This window comes from Cervus canadensis, chromosome 7, assembly GCF_019320065.1.
Source record: "Cervus canadensis isolate Bull #8, Minnesota chromosome 7, ASM1932006v1, whole genome shotgun sequence".
Taxonomy (NCBI): Eukaryota; Metazoa; Chordata; class Mammalia; order Artiodactyla; family Cervidae; genus Cervus; species Cervus canadensis.
In genome coordinates, this window is record NC_057392.1 from 23,617,948 (window position 1) to 23,639,026 (window position 21,079).

General features: G+C 44.3%; 1 protein-coding gene across 1 annotated transcript; it reads right to left on the minus strand.

The window, feature by feature from the left end:
• Positions 1–13,356: 13,356 nt before the first annotated feature.
• Positions 13,357–20,532, minus strand: S100B (S100 calcium binding protein B). The gene is made up of 3 exons (XM_043474661.1): positions 20,415–20,532; positions 17,377–17,514; positions 13,357–14,596 (listed from the first exon to the last, which is right to left on the minus strand). The coding sequence occupies exons 2-3, from the start codon at positions 17,512–17,514 to the stop codon at positions 14,456–14,458; spliced, it is 279 nt and encodes a 92-aa protein (XP_043330596.1). The 5' UTR covers positions 20,415–20,532; the 3' UTR covers positions 13,357–14,455.
• Positions 20,533–21,079: the final 547 nt, after the last annotated feature.

The following is a 21,079-nucleotide window of genomic DNA, read 5'->3' on the forward strand; positions in this document are numbered from 1 at the left end:
AACCATTCCACATGAGTCATGAGATGTTTTGAAAGTATTTGCCAGGGCCATGTGAGGCAAGAAACTGAGGCATTAACCCTTAGTTTTAAGTGCCAGCTAAGTGAGGGCACCTTACTCCTCAGGCTCTTATATCTACTAAAGAGCCACATGTCATGAGTGTTCATTGCAGATGCCACAAGACTAGTGCCACAAGACAAAAGTTGAAAAAGGGCCACAAGGGGCCAGATGAAGCTTTGGGGAGGAGGGAGCACAGGTGTATTACCACCTATTGCCACTCCAGCAGCAGCGAGCTGGACCTCCAGGTGTGCAACCAGGTGCTGCAGCGACTCCCAGGGGAGCAGAGGATAAAGGCCGTCTGGAGGCTGTTGTGCTGCGATGGAGTGGGACACAAGTTCAGACACAGTGGTTAGCATTCACTTTACATTAGAAGGTAAAGAAAGAGTGTCAACTTCTGGCATGATGAGCTGAGAAGCTCTGTGGACATGCTAGCCAGCAAAATGGGTGAAAATTTAATTTTAAGCTTTTGGAAATGGTCGTAAGAGCATATACAACAAATGAAGAAACATCTAAATGTGACAAGTAATAAAAGCAAGTCTGTTGTTTGAACCAAGACTGTTCCTTCCCTCCCACCTGTCAGCTGAGCCAAGCAGAAAATCTACTGCACACAGGTGGACCCAGGGACACAGGCTTCTGTCCCACTGGTTATCTGTTGGTACAGATATGTTCTGGGTGAGAACAGATGAGAGATAACATGCTCTGTTCTTCTCTAGTGGATGGAGCCTCCACCTTGAGCAAATGATTCTAACCATATAGGGCGCCAGGTGCTGTTCCAGATCATGAGATGGGAGGGACATAGTGCTTCTAACTATACAGGGCGCCGGGTGCCCTTCCAGTTCATGAGATGGGGAAGAGACACTGGGAAGACCTCAGGCTAATGACCCCTGCTCCACTGAGCATTTAGCTCCTGAAGCCGGGGACTCACCCAGATAGACGGGAGCCACTGTTCTCACTCCAGGGCCCAAAACCCTGCTCAGAGATCTTCCTGCTGGGAGAAGCAAGCTGTAAAACAGGTAACTCCTCACCTCTTGTTAAAGAGCAGACTTTCTTTGCACCAGAGCATGGGGGAGGTCAGTCAGAAGGGCACTCTTGAAAGCAGTACAAGTGTGGTGAAAGGCAGTTAGGAGGAGGTTCATAGAGTCAATGAAGACACAGACTGAATTACAGGCCAGCTAGTTAGCAGGAGAACCAGGGGATGAGACAGCGAGGACGAGCCCTCCTGAGAACAAACTTCAAACTCTGACCTTGGGAACTCTCTCTTCTGTAAATCCTGAATTAGGTCATTAGGCTATAGAGCAGCTTATGCCCCCAGAGCATTGCTGACAACAGTAGAGCAATCAGCTGGGAATGGATGGAGCTTCAGAGCTGAGTGTGGTCAGGGAAAGAGAGTGGAGGTCGCTGCAATACTGCTGTCACTTCAGGGTGATTTCAAGAAGCAACAGTTATAACTGGACATGGAAAAACGAACTGGTTCCAAACTGGGAAAGGAGTACGTCAAGGCAGTATATTGTCACTCTGCTTATTTTCCTTATATGCAGAGTACATCATGTGAGATGCTGGGCTGGATGAAGCACAGACTGGAATCAAGACTTCCAGGAGAAATATCAATAAACTCAGATATGCAGATGACACCACCTTTATGGCAGAAAGTGAAGAGGAACTAAAAAGCCTCTTGATGAAAGTGAAAGAGGAGAGCAAAAAAGCTGGCCTAAAATTCAACATTCAACAAAACTAAGATCATGGCATCCAGTCCCATCAGTTTCGTTCAGTCACTCAGTTGTGTCCGACTCTTTGTGACCCCATGAAGTGCAGCATGCCAGGCCTCCCTGTCCATCAGCCTGCTCCCAGAGTCCACCCAAACCCCTGCCCATTGAGTCAGTGATGCCATCCAACCATCTCATCCTCTGTTGTCCCCTTCTCCTCCTGCCCTTGATCATTCCCAGCATCAGGGTCTTTTCAAATGAGTCAGCTCTTGCATCGGGTGGCCAAAATATTGGAGTTGCAGCTTCAAAATCAGTCCTACCAATGAACACCCAGGACTGATCTCCTTTAGGATGGACTGCTTGGATCTCCTTGCAGTCCAAGGGACTCTCAAGAGTCTTCTCCAACACCACAGTTCTAAAGCGTCAATTCTTCAGCGCTCAGCTTTCTTCACAGTCCAACTCTCACATCCATACATGCCCACTGGAAAAACCATAGCTTTGACTAGACAGACCTTTGTGGACAAAGTAATGTGTCTGCTTTTTAATATGCTGTCTAGGTTGGTCGTAACTTGCCTTCCAAGGAGTAAGCGTCTTTATTTCATGGCTGCAATCACCATCTGCAGTGATTTTGGAGCCCAGAAAAATAAAGTCAGCCACTGCTTCCAATGTTTCCCCATCTATTTGCCATGAAGTGATGGGACCAGATGCCATGATCTTAGTTTTCTGAATGTTGAGCTTTAAGCCAACTTTTTCACTCTCCTCTTTCACTTTCATCAAAAGACTTTTCAGTTCTTCACTTTCTGCTATAAGGGTGGTGTCATCTGCATATCTGAGGTTATTGATACTTCTCCCGGCAACTTGATTCCAGTTTGTGCTTCATCCAGCCCAGTGTTTGTCATGAGGTACCCTGCATATAAGTTAAATAAGCAGGGTGACAATATACAGCCTTGACGTACTCCTTTTCCTATTTGGAACCAGTCTGTTGTTCCATGTCCAGTTCTGACTTTTGCTTTCTGACTTGCATACAGGTTTCTCAAGAGGCAGGTCAGGTGGTCTGGTATTCCCATCTCTTTCAGAATTTTCCGCAGTTTGTTGTGATCCACACAGTCAAAGGCTATGGCATAGTCAAGTCCCATCACTTCATGGCAAATAGATGGGGAAACAATGGAAACAGTGACAGACTATTTTCTTGGGCTCCAAAATCATTGCAGATGGTGACTGCAGCTATGAAATTAAAAGACGCTTGCTCCTTGGAAGAAAAGCTATGACCAGCCTAGACAGTGTATTAAGAAGCAGAGACATTACTTTGCCAACAAAGGTCTGTCTATTCAGCTATGGTTTTTTCCAGTAGTCATGAATGGATGTGAGAGTTGTACCATAAAGAAGGTTGAGCATCGAAAAATTGATGCTTTTAAACTGTGGTGGTCACTCACCACAACTACAGAAAGCCCATGAGCAGAAATGAAGACCCAGCGCAGCCAAAAATAAATTTTTAAGAAGGATGATTAGAGGTCAAAAAAGTCAAGTAAATAAATAGATATGAGACACACAGAAAACAAAAAGTGAAATGCCAGAGGTAAATCCAACTATATCAATAATAACAGTAAATGTGAATGGGTTAAACAATTCATTCAAAAGGCAGATTTTTTTCAGACTCTATGTGTGTATATGCATTACCCTACTATATGCTATTAAAAAGGCATGTTCTAGATTCGACGATACAAATAGATGGAAAGTAAAAGACTGGAAAAATATATTTCATGCAAATAACATATTTCTTGTATCACAAAGCCATAGTGGCTTTACTAATTTTAGGTAAAATACACTTTAAAACAAAATCAATAGAAAAAAATAAAAAGGGACATTTCATGATGATGACAGAATCCACCCATTAGAAAGATTAGTGATTATAAATATGTGTGCACCTCACAAAAGAGCACTGACATATACAGAGCAAAAGCTGATGGAAAAGAAAGGATGATAGTTGGGACATCAATACACCATTTTCTACAATGGATAGAATAACCAGGCAGAACTTCAACAAGAAAATGGAGGAGTTGGACAGCACTGTAAACCAACCGGACCTAACAGACATTATAAAACACTCCACCCAAGAAGAGCAGGATGCAGGGTCCTCCCGAGTGCTCACAGAACAGTCTCCAAGCTAGATTGTATGTCAGGCAATAGAGCAAACCTCAGTAAATTCTAAAAAGATATGAATTACTCATGTATAAAAGATATGAAGCATCAATTCAGTATTCTTGTCTTGAGAACCCCATGAACAGTATGAAAAGGCAAAAAGGTAGGACATTGAAAGATGAACTTCCCAGGTTGGTAGGTGCCCAATATACTACTGGAGATCAGTAGAGAAATAACTCCAGAAAGAATGAAGGGATGGAGCCAAAGCAAAAACAACACCCAGTTGTGGATGTGACTGGTGATAGAGGCAAGATTCGACTGTCAAGGGTAATATTGCATAGGAACCTGGAATGTTAGGTCCATGAATCAAGGCAAATTGGAAGTGGTTAAACAGAAGATGGCAATAGTGAATGTCAACATTCTAGGAATCAGCAAACTAGAATGGACTGGAATGGGTGAATTTAACTCAGATGATCATTATATCTCCTACTGTGGGCAGGAATCCCTTAGAAGAAATGGAGTAGCCATCATGGTCAACAAAAGAGTCCAAAATGCAGTACTTGGATGCAATCTGAAAAACAACAGAATGATCTCTCTCTATTTCCAAGGCAAACCATTCAATATCACGGTAATCCAAGTCTATGCCCAGACCAGTAACGCTGAAGAAAGCTGACGTTGAATGGTTCTATGAAGACCTACAAGACCTTTTAGAATTAACACCCAAAAAAGATGTCCTTTTCATTATAGGGGACTGGAATGCAAAAGTAGGAAGTCAAGAAACACCTGGAGTGACAGGCAAATTTGGTCTTGGAGTACAGAAAGAAGGAGGACAAAGGCTAATAGAGTTTTGACAAGAGAATGCACTGGTCATAGCAAATACCCTCTTCCAACAACACAGGAGAAGACTCTACAAATGGACATCACCAGATGGCCAACACTGACGTCAGACTGATTATATTCTTTGCAGCCAAAGATGGAGGAGCTCTATACAGTCAGCAAAAACAAGCAGACTGTGGCTCAGATCATGAACTCCTTATTGCCAAATTCAGACTTAAATTGAAGAAAGTGGAGAAAACCACTAGACCATTCAGGTATGACCTAAATCAAATCCCTTATGATTATGCAGTGGAAGTGAGAAATAGATTTAAGGGGCTAGATCTGATAGACAGAGAGCCTGATGAACTATGGACGGAGGTTCGTGACATTGTACAGGAGACAGGGATCAAGACCATCCCCATGAAAAATGCAAAAAAGTAAAATGGCTGCCTGAGAGGGCCTTACAAATAGCTGTGAAAAGAAGAGAAGTGAAATCAAAGGAGAAAAGGAAAGATATACCCGTTTGAATACAGAGTTCCAAAGAATAGCCAGGAGAGATAAGAAAGCCTTCCTAAGTGATCAGTGCAAAGAAATAGAGGAAAACAATAGAATGGGAAAGACTAGAGATCTCTTCAAGAAAATTAGAGATACCAAAGGAACATTTCATGCAAAGATGGGCTCAATAAAGCACAGAAATGGTATGGACCTAACAGAAGCAGAAGATATTAAGAAGAGGTGGCAAGAATACACAAGAACTGTACAAAAAAGATCTTCTTGACCCAGATAAATCACAATGGTGTGATCACTCACCTAGAGCCAGACATCCTGGAATGTGAAGTCAAGGGGGCCTTAGGAAGCATCACTATGAACAAAGCTGGTGGAGGTGATGGAATTCCAGTTGAGCTATTTCAAATCCTAAAAGATGATGCTGTGAAAGTGCTGCACTCAATATGTCAGCAAATTTGGAAAACTCAGCAGTGGCCACGGGACTGGAAAAGGTCAGTTTTCATTCCAACCCCTGAGAAAGGCAATGCCAAAGAATGCTCAAACCACCGCATGATTGCACTCATCTCACATGCTAGAAAAGTAATACTTAAAATTCTCCAAGTCAGGCTTCAGCAATACATGAACCTTGAACTTCCAGATATTCAAGCTGGTTTTAGACAAGGCAGAGGAACCAGAGATCAAATTGCCAACATCAGCTGGATCATTGAAAGAGCAAGAAAATTCCAGAAAAACATCTATTTTGGCTTTATTGACTATGCCAAAGACTTTGACTGTGTGGATCATAACAAACTCTGGAAAATTCTGAAAGTGATGGGAATACCAGACCACCTGACCCGCCTCTTGAGAAACCTGTATGCAGGTCAAGAAGCAACAGTTAGAACTGGACATGGAACAACAGACTGGTTCCAAATAGAAAAAGGAGTACATCAAGGCTGTACATTGTCACCCTGCTTATTTAACTTATATGCAGAGTACATCATGACAAACGCTGGGCTGGATGAAGCACAAGCTGGGATCAAGTTGCCAGGAGAAATATCAGTAACCTCAGATGTGCAGATGACACCACCCTTAAGGGAGAAAGTGAAGAAGAACTAATGAGCCTCTTGATGAAAGTGAAAGAGGAGAGTGAAAAAGTTGGCTTAAAGCTCAACATTCAGAAAACTAAGATCATGGCATCTGGTCTCATCACTTCATGGCAAATAGATGGGGAAACAGTGGCTGCCTTTATTTTTCTGGGCTCCGAAATCACTGCAGATGGTGATTGCAGCCATGAAATAAAAAGTCGTTTACTCCTTGGAAGAAAAGTATGACCAACCTAGACAGCATATTAAAAAGCAGAGACATTACTTGCAAAGGTCTGTTAGTCACGCTATGGTTTTTCCAGTAGTCATGCATTGATGTGAGAGTTAGACTGTAAAGAAAGCTGAGTGCCAAAGATTTGATGCTTTTGAACTGTGGTGTTGGAGAAGATTCTTGAGAGTCCTTTGGACTACAAGGAGATCCTACCAGTCCATCCTAAAGGAAATCAGTCCTGGGTGTTCATTCGAAAGACTGATTTTGAAGCTGAAACTCCAATCCTTTGGCCACCTGATGTGAAGAACTGACATTTGAAGAGACCCTGACGTTGGGAAAGATTGAAGGCAGGAGAAGGAGGAGAAGGGGACGACAGAGGATGAGATTGTTGCATGGTATCACCAACTCAATGGACATGAGTTTGAGTAAATTCTGGGAGTTGGTGATGGACTGGGAGGCCTGGCATGCTGCAGTCCATGGGGTCGCAAAGAGTCAGACACCACTGAGTGACTGAACTGAAGAATTGGGAATATAAGTTTAGACTTGGAAAGAGGAGAATAGAATCGGTAGGAGAGATTCTAGAGAAGTCTGAGTATCTCCTTGTAGCCCTGAGATCTTTCTCAGTAAGATTTATTAAGTGCCTGCACACAAGGCCACTTCCACTTTGGATAACAAATAAGTTTGTGCCCAGTGGGAGATGAAGTCACACAGCCCCTTCCCCATAACTCTGGCAGCCTGTTATTGCTTTTCAGCGCAGCGCGTGCGAGTTAACCTGCCTGCACCGGGCCACTGAGACCGGCTCTGGTAAGGATGCGGGTGTGATTGGGGTCTCAGGGCTGCAGGGAGGTACTCAGACTTCTCTAGAATCTCTCCTACTCATTCTATTCTCCCCTACCAAGTCTGAACTCGTGCTCCCATCTCTTGCTGGTGCTGCTGCTGCTAAGTCACTTCAGTCGTGTCCAACTCTGTGTGACCCCATAGACGGCAGCCCACCAGGCTTCCCCGTCCCTGGGATTCTCCATGCAAGAACACTGGAGTGGGTGCTCCTATCTCTTACATTACCCCATTTCAATATCTTCTTTGTATTGGTTTTATAAAAAATTCTTATGGTATGATTACATTGTGGTTTTACTACATCAACTTTTAAAATTTCTTTATCTTCGTTTTCTAGTCTGTTAGTAATTTCCCTTTTACTGAATTCTTCTTTTCTCTTAAAATTTCTTCCTTGGCTTCTTTGGTCATTTCTATTTCTCTTCTTTAATTTTTGTTCACTTTCCAAAAAAATCTCTTCTATGTAATTAAGATAATCATGTATGTTTGATTATAGATCAAAATATGTCATGTATTGATTAGGTAAACTTTTTTACCCTTTTTCTTTTGTTATTTTTTTCTTTGTCCTTTACACTTTAAGAGTGTATCTTAACTCCTATCCTATTTTTATTTCTTGTCTCTTTTCTTGGTGGCATTTTCTCTTCAACTTTCATGCATTTGTTTTTTAGAGTTTTTGTTTCTTTTACTTAAAAGAATCATGTATCCAATGATTTTTCCTACCAATTGATTTTTCAAGTCATTTCCTTCATTCTTCCATTTATCTACTTCTGCAATGTGTATATCACTCTTTTTTCTTTCTGCTACTAATTACAGTATTTCTACTGTTTCCATGATCTTCTCCACCATCATCTATTTTCAGAAGAGTATTTGTTGTCCTTTTGTTTCTGTTTCCCTTGTCCTTTGGTTTATACTGAATTCTATTATCTCTTAACCTAAATAAATTTTTCATATCCTAATACATCTGTATACCAGAATTTGCAGTCATGTTTGTGGCAGAAGCCTGGTGTGCTGCAGTCCATGGGGTCTCAAAGAATCAGATACAACTGAGCAAGTGAGCTGTATTGAATCCCCACAGTGCCTCCAGTCCACCCCCACAACCCTCCCCTGTATGCCCCTCTTTATGTCCCTCCCATGGCCCATCCTTCCAACCTTCCCCTTTATATACCTGCCATGGCCCCACCTCTCCTCTTTATTCCCTCCGTTTATGTCCCTCCCCATCAGTTCAGTTCAGTCGCTCAGTCGTGTCTGACTCTTTGCAACCCCATGAATCGCAGCATGCCAGGCCTCCCTGTCCATCACCAACTCCCGGATTTTACTCAAACTTATGCCCATCGAGTCGGTGATGCCATCTCATCCTCTGTCGTCCCCTTCTCCTCCTGCCCCCAATCCCTCCCAGCATCAGGGTCTTTTCCAATGAGTCAGCTCTTCACATGAGGTGGCCAAAGTACTGGAGTTTAAGCTTCAGCATCAGTCCGTCCAGTGAACACCCAGGACAGATCTCCTTTAGGATGGACTGGTTGGATCTCCTTGCAGTCCAAGGGACTCTCAAGAGTCTTCTCCAACACCACAGTTCAAGAGCATCAATTTTTTGGCTCTCAGCTTTCTTCACAGTCCAGCTCTCACATCCATATATGACCACTGGAAAAACCATAGCCTTGACCAGATGGACCTTTGTTGGCAAAGTAATGTCTCTGCTTTTCAATATGCTATCTAGGTTGGTCATAACTTTCCTTCCAAGGAGTAGCTTCTTTTATTTCATGCTGCATCACCATCATGCAGGATTTGAAGCCCCCCAAAATAAAGTCTGACACTGTTTCCACTGTCTCCCCATCTATTTGCCATGAGGTGATGGGACCAGATGCCATGATCTTAGTTTTCTGAATGTTGAGCTTTAAGCCAACTTTTTCACTCTCCTCTTTCACTTTCATCAAAAGACTTTTCAGTTCCTCTTCACTCTCTGCCATAAGGGTGGTGTCATCTGCATATCTGAGGTTATTGATATTACTCCTGGCAATCTTGATTTCAGCTTGTGCTTCTTCCAGCCCAGTGTTTGTCATGATGTACTCTGCATATAAGTTAAATAAGCAGGGTGACAATATACAGCCTTGACATACTCCTTTTCCTATTTGGAACCAGTCTGTTGTTCCATATCCAGTTCTGACTTTTGCTTTCTGACTTGCATACAGGTTTCTCAAGAGGCAGGTCAGGTGGTCTGGTATTCCCATCTCTTTCAGAATTTTCCACAGTTTATTGTGATCCACACAGTCAAAGGCTTTGGCATAGTCAATAAAGCAGAAATAGTTTCTCTGGAACTCTCTTGCTTTTTTGATGATCCAGTGGATATTGGCAATCTGATCTCTGGTTCCTCGGCCTTTTCTAAAACCAGCTTGAACATCTGGAAGTTCTTGGTTCATGTCAAGTTCTCTGTTTTATGTGCCTCCCATGGCCAGACTCCTCCCCTTTATTCCCCTCCCTTTTATGTCCTCTTCATGGCCCTGCCCTTTTATGTCCCTCCCATGCACCCACCTCTCCCCTTTATTTGCTCCTTTTATGTCTGTCCTCATGGCCCTGCTCTTTTATGTCCCTCCCATGGCCCCACCCCTCCACAGTTCAGTTCAGTCACTCAGTCCCATTCTTTGTGACCCCATGGACTGCAGCACTGGAGAAGGGAATGGCAAACCATTCCGTATTCTTGCATTGAGAACGCCATGAACAGTACTGAAAAGGTAAAAAGATATGACACTGAAAGATGAACTCCCCAGGCCGGTAGGTGCCCCATATGCTACTGGAGAACTGTGGAGAAATAACTCAAAAACAAAAAAACCATGAAGAGATGGAGCCAAGGTAAAAACAACACCCAGTTGTGGGTGTGACTGGTGATGGAAATAAAGTCCAATGCTGTAAAGAGCAATATTGCATAGGAACCTGGAATGTTAGGTCCATGAATCATGGTAAACTGTAAGTGGTCAAACAGGAGATGGCAAGAGTGAACATTAACATTTTAGGAATCGGTGAACTAAAATGGACAGGAAAGGGTGAATTTAATTCAGATGACCAGTACATCTACTACTGTGGGCAAGAATCCCTTAGAAGAAATGCAATAGCCCTCATAGTCAACAAAAGAGTCCAAATTCAGTACTTGGGTACAATCTCAAAAATGACAGAATGATCTCAGTTTATCTCTAAGGCAAGCCATTCAGTGTCACAGTAATCAAGGTCTATGCCCCAACCACTAATGCCAAAGAAGCTGAAGTTGAAGGGTTCTATGATGACATACAAGACCTTCTAGAACTAACACGAAAAAAAGGTGTCCTTTTCATCACAGGGGACTGGAATGCAAAACTAGGAAGTCAGTAACAAACCTACCTGGAGTAACAGTGAAGTTTGGGCTTTGAGTACAAAATGAAGCAGGGCAAAGTCTAACAGAGTTTCGCCAAGAGAACGCACTGAACATAGCAAACACCCTCTTCCAACAACACAAGAGACAACTCTACACATGGACATCATCAGATGGTCACTACCGAAATCAGGTTGATTATATTCTTTGCAGCCAAAGATGGAGAAACTCTATACAGTCAGCAAAAACAAGACCTGGAGCTGACTGTGGCTCAGATCATGAACTCCTTGTTGCAAAATTCATCCTTAAATTGAAGAAAGTAGGGAAAACCACTTGACCATTCGGGTATGACCTAAATCAATTCCCTTATGATTACACAGTGGAAGTGACAAATAGATTGAAGGGATTAGATCTGATAGAGTGCCTGAAGAACTCTGGAGGTTTGTAACATTGTACAGAAGGCAGTGATCAAAACCATCCCCAAGAAAAAGGCTATGCCTGTCTGAGCGTCACTTGGAAAAAAAAAAAAAACCATCCCCAAGAAAAAGAAATGCAAAAAGGCAAAATGTTTGAGGAGGACTTACAAATAGTTGAGGAAAGAAGAGAACCTAAAAGCAATGGGGAAAAGAAAGGATATACCCATCTGCATGCAGAGTTCCAAAGGATAGCAAGGAGAGATAAGAAAGCCTTCCTAAGTGATCAGTGCAAAGAAATAGAGGAAAACAATAGAATGGGAAATTCAAGAAAATTAAGATACTCAAGAAAATTATAGATACCAAGGGCACATTTCGTGCAAACATGAGCACAATAAAGGGCAGAAATGGTATGGACCTAACAGAAGCAGAAGATATTAAGAAGAGGTGGCAAGAATACACAGAAGAACTATACAAAAAAGATCTTCACGACCCAGATAATCATGATGGTGTGATCACTCACCTAGAGCCAGACCTCCTGGAATGTGAAGTCAAGTGGGCCTTAGGAAGCATCACTACAAACAAAGCTAGTGGAGGTGATGGAATTCCAGCTGAGCTATTTCAAATCCTAAAAGATGATGCTGTGAAAGTGCTGCACCAAATATACCAGCAAATTTGGAAAAGTCAGCAGTGGCCACAGAAACTGGAAAAGGTCAATTTTCTTTCCAATCCCTAAGAAAGGCAATGCCAAAGAATGTTCAAACTACCACACAACTGCACTCATCTCACCCACTAGCAAAGTAATGCTCAAAACTCTCCAAGCTAGGCTTCAACAGTATGTGAACTGAGAACTTCCAGATGTACAAGTTGGATTTAGAAAAGGCAGAGGAACCAGAGATCAAATTGCCAACATCTGCTGGATCATCAAAAAAGCAAGGGAATTCCAGAAAAACATCTCCTTCTGCTTTATTGCCTATGCCAAAGCCTTTGACTGTGTGGATCACAACAAACTGTGGAAAATTCTGAAAGAGATGGGAATACCAGACTACCTGATCTGCCGCCTGAGAAATCTGTATGCAAATCAAGAAGCAACAGTTAGAACTGGACATGGAACAACAGACTGGTTCCAAATAGGAAAAGGAGTATGTCAAGGCTGTATATTGTCACCCTGCTTATTTAACTTATATGCAGAGTACATCATGAGAAACACCGGGCTGGATGAAGCACAAGCTGAAATCAAGATTGCTGGGAGAAATATCAATAAACTCAGATATGCTGATGATACAACCCTTATGTCAGAAAGCAAATAGGAACTAAAGAGCCTCTTGATGAAAGAGGAGAGTGAAAAAGCTGGCTTAAAGCTCAACATTCAGAACTCAGGTCATGGCATCCAATTGCATCACTTCATTGCAAATAGATGGGGAAACAATCGAAACACTGAGAGACTTTATTTTCTTGGGCTCCAAAATCACTGCGGGTGGTGACTGCAGCCATGAAATTAAGACACTTGTTCCTTGGGAAAAAAGCTATGACCAACCTAGACAGCATATTACAAAGCAGAGACACTACTTTGCCAACAAAGGTCTGTGTAGTCAAAGCTACGGTTTTTCCTGTAGTCATGTATGGATGTAAAAGTTGGACCATAAAGAAATCTGAGAGCCAAAGAATTGATGCTTTTGAACTATAGTGTTGGAGAAGACTTTTGAGAGTCCCTTGGACTGAAAGAAGATCAAACCAGTCAATTTCTAAAGGAAATCAGTCCTGAATATCTATTGGAAGGACTGATGCTGAAATTATAATACTTTGGCCACCTGATGTGAAGAACTGACTCATTAGGAAAGACCCTATGCTGGGAAAGATAGAAAGAGCAGGGGACGACAGAGAATGAGACGGTTGGATGGCATCACTGACTTGGTGGACATGAGTTTGAGCAAGCTCTGGGAGTTTGGTGGTGGATAGGAAGCCTGGTGTACTGCAGTCCATGGGGTCGCAAAGAGTCAGACATGCCTGAGCAACTGAACTGAACTGAAAAGACAGCCTTCCCCTTTATGTCTCTCCAATGGACCCACCCCTCCAAACCCCTCTCTTTTTGTCCCTCCTCATGTTCCTGCCCTGTCATGCCCTCTCTTCCCCACCTAAGCTTCAACCCTGGCCTGGGGGGTGCCGTATCTGCAGCCCTGATGAAGACAGGCTGCGTGGACTCTACTCCTTTTTCCAGTTTTGCAAGAATACAGCTTTTATTTCATGCTTAACCACCAAGTAGATTTGTGACAGTGCTTTTTATTTAATGCAGTTACAAGCAATCAATTAGTTTATGATTTCCAAATTTGTGTTCTTAAAAAAAGCATAACAGAAAAAGGATGGATAAGCATAATACTTAATTTGAATTTTCCTGGGAGGGATTCTCAATATTTGTAACTTGATTTTTTTTCAAAATGGTGGCAAAAAAGCATAATGGTCATAAAATTCCCTGGCTTCACCAACAGCAGAAAGCAGACCCTGTCTGCACAGAGATCAAGAATGACCTTCACCGCACATCAGACACGTCCGTCATAACCTTCATTCTACAGACAGAACAGGAGGTGCAGGTGCTTGGGTACGGCCGTCTCCAGGGGCAGAGCTGTGACCAGCCCTGCCCCCTGCTCCCCTGCCCCAAATCCCAGAGATCCAGCAAAGTGTGGTCCTGTCAGGAGAGTCCCACTGAATGCAGAAGTCTGATTCTCAGTTCTTATTACAGTTATAATGTCAGCATTTGTCATCTTATGAGATAGATTTTCCATTTAGAACTGTTAGCTTAACTGCACACGCAAACATGACCGCTCACCTGCTGGGAAGGGCTCTAAATGTGACCATGCTCTTTGGTAGGTGGGACAGACTGTCAGGCCACCCAGCCACATCAGGTTTCATTTGCTCCAGTGATGAGAAGATTTAATGACGGGCAACATTTTCAAAGGATGGTGGACAAAGCTCTGTGTTTTTAAATGTGGCAGCATGTGGAACCCACAATGCTCCAGTCCTTTTTGGTAGTCAGTTTGTTTTTTCTAGGTGAGGGGTCTCCACAGCTTGGACAGCTAGCACAGCACATGCTTTATGACTGAGAAATGACTTTCCTAAGTTATAGTTACCAAGAGTCCCTGGGACCAGAAAGCTAACACTATGCCTAGTAATGCAGAAGTAAGGCTGGGGGCACTAAAAGTGGTCCTTGGAAAGAGGTTTCAATTGTTCCCTCACGAAGCAAATCAAGTTTCCTAATTAGCTACAACACAGAAAGCTCAGCTCCTACGGCCCTGCAAGCCCTGCATGTGTTCCCCTGGTCAAACTTCGTCTCTGCTGCAAACAGCTCCGTTGCTTTCTCTTCCTTATTCCTGTGTGAAGAACTCGTGACAGGCGGCGGTGATCATGGCAATGAAGGCCATAAATTCCTGGAAGTCACATTCGCCGTCCCCATCACTGTCCAGTGTCTCCATGACTTTGTCCACAGCCTCCTGCTCTTTGATTTCCTGAAAGAGAGAAGACAGGTTGTCCAGTTTGCTTCTAAATGAACATTAGGGCCACAAAGACATGATCTTGGCTGGCTTTAATAATTTTGTATTAGAAACAACCGAACAGCTTCCCTGGTGGCTCAGTGGTAAAGAATCCGCCTGCGAATGCCAGAGACGTGGGTTCGATCCCTGATCTAGGGGGACCCCACATGCCTCAGAGCAACTAAGGCCCTGCACCACAACTACTGGGCCTGGGCTCTAGAGCCCACGCACCACAGTACCCATGTCCTAAGCCCACGTGCCCTACAGCCTGTGCTCCACAACGGGAGAAGCCACGGCAATGAGAAACCCCGGCTTACGGCAACTAGAGAGTAGTAGCCCTGTGAAGCAAAGACTCAGCACAGCCACACACACACACACACACACACACACAATTAATTTAGAAACAACCTAAGACATGAAATGCAAAATTCCAGAAAGGTTTTCTCCAGCGACCAGGAGGCTGTTGGTTGGCAGAGGTCACTAGGGGTCTGAGCCTTCTCTCCCACTTTCCTTTAGGTGCAGTGGGGTTCTGGCTACTAAAAGACTGAATGGAACAGCCAGGATCTGAAAAACTACAGGCTGTTTGTGCTAAAAAAAAAAAAAAAGAGGAAGAGTATAGTCTAGATCAGCCTGAGTGCATTATATGCAAATGCCTTGAAAGCAAAAATGAACTTTTGGCCCCTATAAGTTTTTCATTGTTTCTATGTGTGGAAGGCCCTATAGTGAAGGCTTCCAGTGGATTTTTGAAAGTAGTTTCTGGCTGAAATAACTCAGGAACATGCCCTAAATTTATTAACTTCTTGTGTTTTTTGGCACTTGAGTTGCTTTCGAGGTGTCTGGGGCTCTCTTGACATTATGCCCAACATGGAGTCAAATGAGTGGTGAAACAGAAGGACAGACAGTGCAGGAAAGATGTGCACACGTGCTGAAGAGAAGCATAACACTGCCGACTCTTCGGAACACCCAGTCCTCAGGGCAGGAGCGCTTGGCCTGAGGAAGTCGAGTATAATGCACAATGGCTGCCTTAGACATAAAACATGTAAAAGACTGAGGTTCTCTTGAGGGGTTGGGTGCCACCTATAAACATCTGCTAAAAGATTAATTTCAATTACAGGAAAGATTTGCCTCCAAACAGAAACTACTTCATAAAAACTGGGCCAATGATGTTCATGATACCTTGATATACTTACCATGATTTACTTTTATTTTATAAACTGTGTTTCCCACATGCTAAGCTTTTTCTATGTTTTAAATAAATAATTAATGACAGTAGCTACATTTGTTGAGCTGCACTTGATAAGCATTGTCTCATTTCAATAATTCTTTTCACAGAAGGATCTAGGACCTTCTGATTCTTAGGTGAGGTGGTGGGAAACAAGATAAGTAAAAGTGTGAGCAGGCAGTTACCACTCTGAGAACTTGGGTGCCTGAGAAAACCAGCTTCAAAATCAGACTAGGGAATCCCCTCTGAAGTCTGCAGGCCACTTCCTCTGATGGTGGTGCCATTTGCAGCCATGGAGTGTTTGGGTGGGGAGAACCCTGCACGCTCGGGGCACGGAGCCTGGGGCTCGTCCTGCACCAAGGTCCAGCCTGCCCAGGAGGACAGCTCCCACCACCATGTGGGCTGGGCTCACATGTCTTCCCAGGAATTAGCTCCTGGTCAGACATGAGTGCACTGGTGCATTGTATGGCCATTTCCTCTGGGTGCAAGATCACTTCAGTAACCTTGCTTCTGGGCACCAAGGGAATATTAGGTACCAGGTGGACTGCAGTTCCTTGCCTTGAATACACAATACGGATACAGCAGAGATGATGGGTGGCTGAGCCAAGGGCAGTGAAGGTTGTGAGTGGGGAAGTGAGTCCTCAGCGGAGCATCTGAACACACATCCACCAGAAGGGGAGCTGCCAGGGCAGAGGTGGCTCATCAGATGTCCTCACGCAGCTTCCCAAGTTCCCTCCAGGGCACCTCACCCCACGGGGCCCCCTGCAAGGCCCCAGGGCCTCTCATGAGCAGCTTGTGGCCTCTTGGTGATGAGCCAGGTCCTGGGGCCTGCATCTCTCCAAGCATTGACTGTGCTGAGAGCTCAGTAACACCTGGCATCTTCTCACTGTGGTGGATCTAACCATGTAGAGAAAGCCGAAACAGTCCTCTTCCCAAGAACAAAAGCTTATTTTTAGCAGTCTTCTTGTATGTTCAATGTGTGATAAGTCATGGTATATTTTCCATCCCATTTTGTCATTGTTATTGTTGTACGTTCTCAGTCGTTACAGTCATGTCTGACTCTTTGCGACCCCGTGGGCTATAGCCCGCCAGGGTCCTCTGTTCATGGGATTCTCCAGGTAAGAATACTGGAGTGGGTTGCCATGCCCTCCTCCAAAGGATCTTCCTGACCCTGGGACTGAACCTGCATCTACTGCAGCACCTGCACTGCAGGCAGATTCTTTACCACTGAGCCAAAGGGGAAGCCACCCTGTTGCTGTACATCCTTAGGTTTTCCCAAGAACCTGTACTCTTGCGTTTGAGACAGCAGTTTTTCCTGGATGCTCTTACTGTAGACAAAATGAAAAGTGTGGGGCCTACCTAAGCCAGCCTCTGTAGTGAGGGCTCACTTGTGAAACACATTTTCAGAAACAACAGAGGTGTCCTGACACCAACCTGGAGCCATGTTCAGGGCAGCTCAGAAGAGAAAAGGGACAGATGGTCTTACAAGAGGACAGGAGAGCAGGTTACTTTAGTTTTAAAAAGCAAGACTCACCTCTAAAAAATGGGTAAGTTCATTGTTGATGAGCTCCTTGAGTTCTGATTTCTTCAGCTTGCGCTTGTCCCCTTCCTTCCCGGAATATTGATGGAAGACTTCGATGAGGGCCATCATGGCCTTCTCTAACTCAGACATCTGGGGCCCACAAAGAAAGATGCTTTGTAGAACAGAGCAGTTGTTACCTACACAGACCTTACCATCGGGGGCAAGTGGCTTTGGCTCACCTCCCCTTTTGGGCTTAGAGGGTGTGACTTTTCATCACCCCTTGAACCCTCTCCCCACCACCCCTCACTTCTCTATCTTCTCTTCCCAAGCCCTCTGGCTTCTGGTTGCATTTGGGGGAAACTTCAACCAAAATACAGAGGAAGAGAAATGAGGCGGCTGGGGATTGAGTCTTCCCCCATTCCTGGGAGACTCCCCATCCTGTCCTGGAAGGACTGCAAGATGAGGTGACAGTGCAGGGGAGCAAGTTTTTGAATTAATTACAATGAATAGGAGCCAAATAAGGATACAGAAGTCAATAGTATTCCTATGTTCTGTCAATAAGCAATTAGAAAATGTAGCAGAAAAGTCCTGTTTCACAGCAGCACACACATATTTCTAAGCATAAGTTTAGTAAGAAAAGTGTAGGTCCTTCCAAAAACTACTGAGGTCATAAAATGTAGGAACTTACTTTCTTTCAAATGGATATATAAATTTAACTCATTTTTAACAAAAATGTTTCTGATTTTTTTTGGGGGGGTGGCGAGGAACATGACCAAAAAACAGCTAGAAAATTCAACTGAAAAAAATAAATATGGTAGAATTGCCACAATTTTTTTTGAAAAAGAAGATCAAGGAAAGGTACCTTGAATTTGAAGGTATTATACAATCATCTGATGACGTTATTGTAGGGGAGCAAGACTTGCCACCCCAAAATGTCTCTTTGGGACGCAGATTATTTTCATCTGAAAACAATCAAGGCCCCCAGGACTCAGGAAGAAATTCTGACCCTCCCCTTAGCTGCCTGAATCGGAATTTAGATGGAGGGCCTATTACAGGAATGGAGCAACCGCCAGAGAGAGAGGTCAGCAAGGAATGTGGGCCAGGGTTGAGGGAGGGCGGGGCGGGGGGTGGGGGTGGGCAGGAAACCCTGGGAGACCTGAGTCCACTCTGTGTCCCATCACCTCCGCTGGCGCAGCAAACACTGGCTCACCATCTCTGTATGAACTGCTTTCCTCCCCCCTGAAGCCCCAAACCACTGATCCCAACATCCTCCCTTGTCTTGAATTGACGACGGTATTGACGGTGGGCATTTTGGTGAGTGAGAATTTTCCTGGGTCTCTCCCATGTATATATGTTTTTAAACTTTGCTTTGAATTTCTCCTGTTTACCTGTCCCACGTTTATTTAATTCTTAGACCAGCGAGAAGAATTTAGAAGGGTAGAGGAAAATGTCTTCCTTCCCAATACCAGCTCTGATGCCAGAACAAATGTGGGCAGAGGCTGGACCACCTCCAGGCACTTTGTATTCTTGGCGGCGCTGCCTCCAACAGAACAGCGCCTTTTCTCTGCATTTATCAAGGTAGGAAGCTTTTGTCTCCCCCCACAACATGTACCTTATACCACACAGTCTGCAAGCCAAGGAAACAGCTGTTCAACCCTGGGAAACAGGCTTTACAAAGGACAGCTTGTCAACTGTTTCACAAAACGGAAGGACGCTCAGCCAAAGAAATTTGCCAGCTTTTGGCCTTGAGTTCTAATCATTAAAGAATCTTTGCAGTGTCATAGTTAAAAATAAAGAATTACGTCTAATTTGTGAAAAGCCATTCCTGTATTGAAATCATTTATATTTAAAAAAATCAATTGGAATATAAGATTTAAATTCTTATTTATTTCTGACTTTCAAAGGAAAAGGATTGAAGATTTTTGCCTTGGCCTGATCTTTGCTATACTTACCCTATTAACAATCAGTATGCTTTGTTTTGCTCTAAAGTCCCTAAAAATATCACATGTAGACATAACAATTCAGATGGATTAAATCTTTAACATTTCATACTTTCTTAGACTTTGCATTCGAGTTCTCAATTATTAATTTGTTTAAAAAAAGTAAACAAAAAACTCAAGAAACTTTTGCATGGTCCTTATGCCTCTCAAGCTTCATGATGACTGGGAAAGATGAGGCTAAAATATTTGTTGTGTGAAGTATGACTAGTGGCATTTTTTTAAAGGAAAGGCATAAAATATATATCCCATATGTGAAAAAGCCATAAAATGTGATCTTCTTCATTAAACACACTACAAATTAATTTTTACAAGTTTTTCCTGTTACAGTCTTCCCAATTGATGGTTAAAAGTTGTTTAAGAGAACTGGAAATCAAATATCCAGTTCCCCTTCGCTTCATTCCGTGATTATTCTACATTAATCTTTTATTTCGAAAACAGGAGAACTGCTGGGCGTTAGCTCCTCAGAGGGTCACATCACAGGAGATGTGGGAATCCCTCTAGGCAAGAGCCCCACCTCCCCAAGAAACCTGAGGAAGGTTAAACCTACCACAGACTTCAATTTCTTTGGCTCAGTTGTAATTTAATTGCAAAGACCTCCTCACTCGCGCTGACCTGGGGGAGGGCGTCCGAAGACGCCGGCTCCGAGCTCAGGGCGGCTGTTCCCCGCTCCGCGGAGGACGCAAACCCTCTTCAAAGAATTAAAGAAGAGGCCGACTTGCAGCAACACTGAGCCGCAGACCCGACGTTTCCCCGACTGTAGTGATGAATCACCGAGAGAAAGTGATTAATCTGTAGGATGAATCTCGCTGCCTGGAGTTGAAGCACCTGTGTCCGCAAGGCAGTGGGAGAGTTATACTTCTGAAATGCTGCCAGAATCCTATGGACAGAGGAGCCTGGCAGGCTACAGTCCACTGGGTTGCAATAGTCGGACACGGCTTAGCGACTAAACCACCACTCTAAAGGGGTTTTTAAACTACCACCCAGATCCCAAGCCCACCCTCCGGGTCTTGCCCCCCAAACACCAGAGTAGGTTCCCCTGAGTGTCCTCACGTCAGTGGTCCTTGGCTGTCGCTCCAGTCACCTCTGGCTTCGGCGTCCTGAATGCCGGGACTAGGGCAGAAAGAGCCTCTTATCCTCTCGCGGTGGGGCGTGACCGGCAACCCCCTAGAGCCCGGCAGCCAATGGGAACCGAGGGCGGGGCGCTGGCGGGGGCGGGGGCGGGGCCTGCCTCTCCCTCTCCTGGCTCCGCAACCCGCGGGGGCTGGACACACAGGGCCGCATTGACGGCCACCCGGGACTAGCTCGGGGAGCCAGGCCCGCATTCGGGCCAAGCAAGAAAAAGGCCTGCAGGGCAGAAAGTGGGGAGTCAGCTTTTTGTTCTGGTTTTAAATTTATACTTGAATATTGATGTTCCTTTAAAGGCAAGGATGGTGGTGGGTAGAGGAGTGGGACTAGTGATTGATTCCGACAAAGCAAATGTGCAGACAATAGCAGGATGAATGCGGGAATTCAGGGCCCGAATGCACCTGCTCTGGCCCCACCCGCGAGTGGGACACCCGTGGACATCAGAACCTCGAGTTTAGTCACTGAACCCAGCGTCTGCAGGCCCTGAAACGTGGGGCGAATGGTTTAATACTACCGAGGGCATATGCTAGGCGCTCCCGACGGATTCCTCGCCCCTCCGGGGTGAGCGGCAATAGGCTGTCAGAGCTGGA

Bases quoted from the DNA above. Each gene is read 5' to 3' on its own strand.
- S100B (XM_043474661.1), bottom strand. From the start codon at position 17,514: ATGTCTGAGTTAGAGAAGGCCATGATGGCCCTCATCGAAGTCTTCCAT. The intron at 14,597-17,376 runs GTGAGTCTTGCT...TCTCTCTTTCAG, and splicing joins AACTTACCCATTTTTTAGAG to GAAATCAAAGAGCAGGAGGC.